Raw genomic sequence first — 7,918 nt, forward strand, 5'->3', positions numbered from 1 at the left:
CATCCAGTAAAGGCGCTCCACGTGGAGTGCAGGATGTGCCCTATAGTCTGGGGATCACAGGTTCGAGTCACAGCCGATTGTGATCGAGAGTTTCTAGGGGGTGGCACACAATTGGCAGAGCAATGCCCCTGTAGGGAGGGCTTAGGTTGGCAGGGCAATCCATGCTCACTGCGCATCAGTGACCCCTGTGGCCAACAAGGCGCCTGCGGTTCTGCAGTGGAGCCGCCAGATCTGCGTTGTCCTCCGGCTCTATAGGTCTGGTGGTGTCACTGTGGATCTGCAGTGCTAAAAATGACAGATTGGCAGGAGCACGTTTCGGAGGACGCGTGCTCCAGCCACCATTCCCCCGAGTCCGGAGGGGGGTTGCGAGTGGTGAGCCGAGGATTTGGGCACACTAAATCGGGGAGAAACCCGGGGTAAAAAATGGAAAAAAAAAAAAAAAAAAGAAGAAAGCCCACCTTGAACCCCGTTTGAAGTATGCAAAACAAAAAACACTCAGGCGATTCTGTAGCCACTTGGTAAAATGTTTTGTGGTCTTTCGAAACTAAAATTTGCCTTTTTGGCCTAAATGCTAAGTGTTATGTTTGGCGCAAACCCAACACAGCGCATCACCCAAAGAACATCATCCCTACTGTGAAGCATGGTGATGGCAGCATCATGTTATGGGGATGTTTCTCATCTGCAGGGACTGGGGCACTTGTCAGGACAGAAGGGAAAATGAACTGGGACAGAAGTTCACCTTTCAGCATGACAACGACCCAAAGCATGCAGCCAAAGCTACACTGGAGTGGCTAAAGATCAAAAAGGTAAATGTCCTTGAGTGGCCCAGTCAGAGCGCCACCCTAAATCCAATCAAAAATTTGTGGCATGACTTGAAGATTGCTTGACAGAGCTTGAACAGTTTTATAAAGAAAGGGTCAAATATTGCCAAATTTAGGTGTGCAATGTTGGTAGAGACCTATCCCAACAGACTCATAGCTGTAATTGCTTCCAAAGGTGCTTCCACCAAGTATTAACTCAGAGGGGTGGATATTTATCCAATTATGAGCTTTCAGTTTTGTATTTAATTTTTTTTTTTCCCCCTTAACAGTGTGGAGCATGGTGTGTAGATAAGTGGAAAAAAATCCTCATTTAAATTCATGAAACTCTGAAGCACTGACACAACAAAATGTGAAAAAAGTTCAAGGGGGTGTAGACTTTCTATAGGCACTGTATATTGCCATGCCAGATGAGAGAGAAGCTCAAACAATAGCTCGCCGTGTGTATGACAAATGTGGTCTGCCTCAGACAATGGGGGCAATAATGGCATACAAATCCCCGATCCCTGATCCACGCAGGTATGCACGGGACTAATTAAAACCGTAAATTCTGGGCGTCATTAATTCTGCAGGTAGTGGTTGACCGTGGATGGTAAAGTAGTAAAGTTTCTATATAATCTGGATCTCAAGATCCTTCCACTTCGTCCTCCGATATGCCCCCACTGCTCAGGCACTGACAGTTCTGCAGGGGGAGTATCAGGCTGAGCATCCTTATGTTCCTGTACACCTGCCGGTCCTCCCCTCCCTGGCACCTCACTTGAGGTTCTTACTCAGAGACCATGGCGTCTTCTTGCCTGCGCTTCTCAGAAGCAGTCGGAGAAGCCAGTAACTGTGCTGGTCCTGGGTGTGCAGCGGCGGCGTAACTGCCAGGCGCAGAATCCGCTTAAAACACACACATTATAATAGAACGTGGATGTCTTATTATATTATAAAAGATTTAAACTACAATCCTCCAGTCATAGCAAACTAAATATTAGGGATGATAGGCAAACACACCAATAAAAAACAGTGACACGTCGCTATAGTAGGCTTTGAAGGGGCTATGTACAGATTCTGTCCCGATTTCAATAAAGATTGCCATAATGTGCATGTGTATCGTGTTTCTTTCTGGGTTAAAATGCATGCTTTTCTGTGTATCGAAATGCGAACTTAGTGCTAACAACTAATACATTACATTTCTGTTTGGCTGTTCTGCCTTGTCTTTGCATATGCGTGTGTGTGTGTTACACAGCCTTTCTGCTGGACAACAATGTGAGAGTACGTCAGAAGAATGGGATCTTGACTGTTGAAATCTAGTAAGCCACAAGCACGACTCCTGCTCTGGTTTAAATGAGAGGAGTGGAGCTCAGACTCTGGATAATAAGTGCAAGTTAGTTCTGTTCAGCTATCTAATGTTTTGTTCTGTGCATATTATTTTTACTTGTAAATCTATGCTATAAAAGTCTGTGTAATACACTTCTATTGCATTTTTTACGGTTACTTAAGACCAATTTTTTAATTTGTGTAGGACCTTTATCTATACAATGTAGCTCCGCTGTGACCAAATGTTATTTCAGTTGTTGGTAACCACGGTTCTGTTGCATGTTGAATATGATAAAGGGAGTTCGCTAAATGAGACATTTCTCAATGGCATAAAAAGTCTTTTTTTTTTTTTTTTAAACATAAAGGTCAATTTCACCCATTCTCTGCTTCAATTGAAAAATAAAGATAGGCCAAAAACAGCAAATTCTTTCAAAAATAAACGTTGATATTAATCATCGATTTGGCCAAAAAAAATCTGCACCGTGGCTAACACTAAATAAGAAATAATGTTATGTGAATGTGAACTTGGCAGGCAGTCAGGACTGCAGGAATATTGATACTTAAATATAGGCGGATATTTTTTATTTATTATCCACAAAAATATCTGAAAAAAGAGAAACTATGACCATTATTAAAAGAAAAAAAGGTAAGGAAGAGAGAGTATCAGACTGTTATTAAAAATTAAATGTTGGGTTTTAGAATAAAAAAATAGGGTAATGTTGCTGCGGGGCCATGAACAAGTATTTTTAACTTAAATTAAGAAGTAGTAAATACAGTACATCAAAAATTGGCATTTTAGAATCACACAAGCCTGATTTTACCTTAGTGAAAATGTTGGTTACAATTGTTGTTTCATTAAAAACGTGTAACTTAGTTGTTCTTTGCTGATATTAATGTTCAGCCTTCATATTGAAACGTGTGTACTTACTAAATTTAAACTCAAATTTGTTTTTAATATGATTAAATATGTTATGTCCCTGAATGAGTAAAACATGTAGAAGTAAATGCTGATTGATAAAAAGGGTGACTCAACATTTACCAATGTAGCTCATACTGAAATCTCTTAATCGACTCCATTGGTCTGGCACACGGACATTTCACATATTTGGAGCATCAATTTTTATGTATTTATTTATTTAGTGTTTAAGAATGCAGGAAGTGCTGTCTGTGCCGCTGAACACAACTATACTCTTGTTAACATATGAGCAGTGTTGGCCTGTACTGCCTGCAATATTGCCATGAATCGCTGTGGAAAGTAATATCCACTAGATACTGTCCTCACGGAATCAGATGGTTCTAGGGCACTTGCTAAGCAGTCCCACCTTTCACTTCGAGATTGGCACCTCTCCGACATCAACCCACCCTGACCCTAACCCAACCCCAACCTTAAGCAACTCCAGGATTAAGACCTGACCCTAACCCTAAACCTAACCCTCAGGAGTCATCTGATGCCCTGAAGAGTTTCTAGTGGTTATTCCTTTGTGCTGCGTCACTAATTGACTGTGTGAGGGCTGGCATTTAGTGTTTCAACCAATTAGCACTAAGCATTGCAATGTGAGGGCGGGTGCTTATTGTTTCAACCTATCCTATCCGAAACAAGCATTGGCCTGCAATACAGTATTTACTTTCCCAAAGTCTTGTAGCAGCTGGTCTCGCTGCGATAAAATGACAAAATGTGAAAAACATCCTCTTGCATCCAGCACTACATTTAAAACAAAGTCAAGCAAGGAATATTTTAACTGTTAACATATGTCAAGATATCTATTAATAAACAAGTCATATTATAACATGTTGTACATGTTATTGTTTGTTTAGCACTTCCCTTTAATAAGCTGCACGATGGAATTATTATAGGCACTGTACAGCATTGTCCATTGGAACTGGTTCTGTCAATTGGTGCTATTTGTGTTTGTAATAAATGCTCAGTTAGTTAATATTCTATATTTTATGCTGAAACACCTGTCCAATTTTGTGGGTTTACTATTACTGAAACAGTACTCAGAAAAAAGATTGAACAATAACAATTAGGTTTACCAGAGCTCCTGAGCAAAAGTAAATAAATAAATGGTATCACCTCGCTCAGCAGTTCTTCTTTACCTTTGCTCCAATTGCAGGCTTACTACTTTACCAGAAACCTCAGTACATTTGCAGTAAATTCAAATTCATCCCTGCTTACTGATATACATATGCAGGTTTATTTCATACAAAACAACAAAGTTACAATACTGTGGGGTGAAAATGATTAACAAAATGAACATGTTACAGCTTACCACAAACAGTGCTCCACCTCCTCCAGAACGCACTGCTGTCTGATGCAGGTACCGAATCTGCCTCGCCTGGGATAAAAGGTTCAGAAATACATTCAAAAAGGGTTTCTGTCTAGGAGCTGCACATACAGTATTTTTGTCACACTTCACACATCTTTGCATATATCTTGAGAACAGCTTGAAAGCACAGCAGTGGTCGGGGATATATGTTATACTCAAGTACTTGTTTAACGGGCTAAATATTTCAACAGCTGGCACAATTGTTTTACAATACTGACTATTAGACAATGAGCAAGTACTGCCTATACTCTAATCACCAAGAAGAGCGTCTGAAACTGAACAATTCAATAGTGCATGGTTATAAAACCATAAAGCAGGGCTTCTCAAACTCGGTCCTGGGCTGTGTCTGCTGGTTTTCATTCCAATCCATCTCTCACCTATTTAACTATACCTTTAATTTAACTAATAATTAAACAGATCATTTGCTTAACTTACACATTTTTACTTGTTTTCAGCTCTTAACAGCTGTAGTTCAAGTTACTTATCAACTGTTATAGCTAACCTGAAACATGCAAATTAAGGGTCTAGTTAAGTAATTGAGAGAAAACCAGCAGCCACAAAGGGTCCCCAGGTCGAGTTTGAGAAGCCCTGCCATAAAGGGACACTGTGCCTCGGATTCTGTTACTCTTTGGGCAATAGCATATCAAAGGCTTTCATGTCCACTAGATAAAACTGCCACAGTGACTTACCCGGTCGCGATCTTATGTATAGTTTAGTGTTTGTTTGTTTGTTTTGGTTGTGTGTTTCTGTCACAATTATTTGCTGTGCAGAAAATATGCCTCCAACGTAATGCCAAACTTACCGACAGCCGTTACTATTGTATTTTTATATAAATGATTAACTTCGTGTAAACAGTACATGAGACAATGTTATATGTATATGGCTGCGCAAAATCCAACTTAGTTCTGAACATTGTCAGGGGAGAAGTGTGGTTATCCAACTGCGAGGTGCATAATTATAATCTTGAAGGTTCACCATATATTCTTAGACATGATTAATTAAGCACATGCACACACGGTTTAAACATATAGGGATTGTTTGGCACATCCCACACATGTAAATGCAACCCGTAAATAAATAAAAGTCACATCAATTAGTTTCAATGTGAAGGTCGCGCAGGCAGGCAGGGAGTCGATCTGTCCTTGGTGTTGCTGATGTGCAGGCCTTTTGTGAATGAAACAAGCAGATCGTAATTAAATGTACATATATATTTAAAAAAAAAAAAACTCACTCTTGTTGCTAATTTCAAATCACGCGTACTCACACTTACCGAACGAGAAACGGCAGACTGAATAGCAGCCGACAAAAACATATCTGCAATGTAACTTTCTTCTGTCTTGGTTCAGAGAAGCTGCAATGGATCTGACAACAGCTATCGATGAGAGCAGGCAGCGATTCCTTACACTGCGCTCCACGGCCTTTCAAATCGAGCTGAGAGCAAAAGATCCTTATTGAGCTCATAGTCTGCAACACTTCTGTTTAGTACACGGTCTTTTCCTTGATTTTTCTTCTTTGCCAGAAATATATATATATATATATATATATATATATATATATATATATATATATATATATATATAAAAAAAGTCCCAGCTAGCGCATAAAAATGTAAACATTTGCAATACACAGATGTATTTATTTTTCATATTCGTTTTGCTTGTAATCATAAAACAGAGAAGAAAAAAAAAATCATGGAAATACCAAGACTGTATTGTATCCAAATATGTATTTGACAGTTTAATTCAGATTACTTCAAAACATCCAAATATAAGGTAAAACAAACAAAAAAAAAACTAAGTATACAAAACGTTTTTGTTAGTGCCAGTACATTGACGAAGGCCCTAGCAAAATGTTTATATACTGTACTTGACTTAATTCAGAATATATTGTACTTTCTATATATATATATATATATATATATATATATATATATATATATATATATATATATAATTAACTGCATAAGAAATTTATTAATATATCTATACGTCAAGTTTTACTAACCATCTGAATATTGAATAATGAATATCTGTCTAATTTCAGCTGGGTAATTAATACAAGCCATTTATGTGCTGAAGAGTGACAAACACTGACCACATGAAGATATCTAACCCATATCTTCCTCGCATGCATTATTTCATGCAAATCCATTTAACAGAGTCAAAGTTATTAAAGTATAAAAAATAGCATCAGAGTGCCTACTCAACCCTAACTATTGTGGCGCTTGTATTAACTCAGTCACCCAAGTCTAATTATATTTATGTTGAGGCTTGTGATTGGAGTAGTAAACACTGTGGTGGTTGTTTGCATATAGTTATGTGTGAAACTTAATCACTTTGTCATATGATATATATATATATATATATATATATATATATATATATATATATATATATATATATATATTATATATCAACATTGAATTTTAATAGGCAGAATTTATTTTGTTAAACAGAAGATATCTGTAGAGATTGGGTTGATAATTATTTATCATTATAATATATTGTACAGCATTTGTGTTGGTCGTTACCATGCAATCTATCATTCACGGATAAAATGGCATTCTGCCGATTTGTTTATTTTATGTAATGTTTGTTTTGGCAGAAGATTTTTTGCACTATCATACTGTTCTTGGATAACATTGACATTGGGTACAGTGTGTTATTTGTTCACTTATTCAATTTTTATTAAACTATTTGTTACCATTTCTATACTAGTACATGCTATTGATTTATTAATCACAGTCATTCGCTTTTTCATCTCTAATTTTGAATTTCCAGCCGTCGTGGAGGATCTGAGATACATGTTTCAATTGGGACCTAAGTCAGATAAATTAGTGCATTAACCCACTGCACTACCTGCTGGTAACAAATGCAAGGGTTGATAAAATAAAATGTATTTGGTGGTATCAGCATTTCCAGTTTTAATACTATGCCATTACCATGTGCCATCTTTGCTGAATGTACGCATTATTGTGGATTGGCACGTCTGCCATTCTAAGCATATTAGGGCCTACTAACCAAAAATATATAATGACCTTAAAAGTGTGGCTTGTCCACTGTTAAAGATTTATTTGATTTGGGCAACTGTAGCACTGTAGTATTGCATGCTTCATAACCACTTATACCTTCCAGTGATGATTTTTGCAAACACCGACATTTCAGGAGCACAGCGGAGACTGTATTGATGGACGCAGAGGTCAGTGCAGTTACTGTATTAAGCGGTGAGCAGCTTTCCTATTCATCCACCAGTATGCCCCTTGTCACACAGATCATTCAGCTTTCCAATGATTGTTGCTGAATAGTTGCACACAACGCTCACACAGCTTATACTGGCCTAGTAGAGGACTACATGCATTGGTCATTTTACCTACATTCTTAATTTTTTTTGGCCAGTGAGTGCACAGATCATTAATTTCTTACATTGGTGGCCCTTTGCCTTACAATGAACAGAACTAGTCATAATGTAGAC

At 37.9% G+C, this 7,918-nt stretch overlaps 1 protein-coding gene across 1 annotated transcript in view; it reads right to left on the bottom strand.

The window, feature by feature from the left end:
- ndufv2 (NADH:ubiquinone oxidoreductase core subunit V2) overlaps window positions 1-5,850 on the bottom strand; it is a 29,335-nt gene extending 23,485 nt beyond the window's left edge. Inside the window, exons 1-2 of the mRNA XM_041246193.1 lie at window positions 5,718-5,850; window positions 4,391-4,456 (exon numbers count right to left, since the gene is read on the bottom strand). Coding sequence (XP_041102127.1) covers window positions 4,391-4,456; window positions 5,718-5,759 — 108 coding nt within the window. The 5' untranslated portion in view covers window positions 5,760-5,850. The remainder of the gene's footprint in view (window positions 1-4,390; window positions 4,457-5,717) is intronic.
- Window positions 5,851-7,918: the final 2,068 nt, after the last annotated feature.

Source organism: Polyodon spathula, chromosome 3, assembly GCF_017654505.1.
Source record: "Polyodon spathula isolate WHYD16114869_AA chromosome 3, ASM1765450v1, whole genome shotgun sequence".
Lineage (NCBI taxonomy): Eukaryota > Metazoa > Chordata > Actinopteri > Acipenseriformes > Polyodontidae > Polyodon > Polyodon spathula.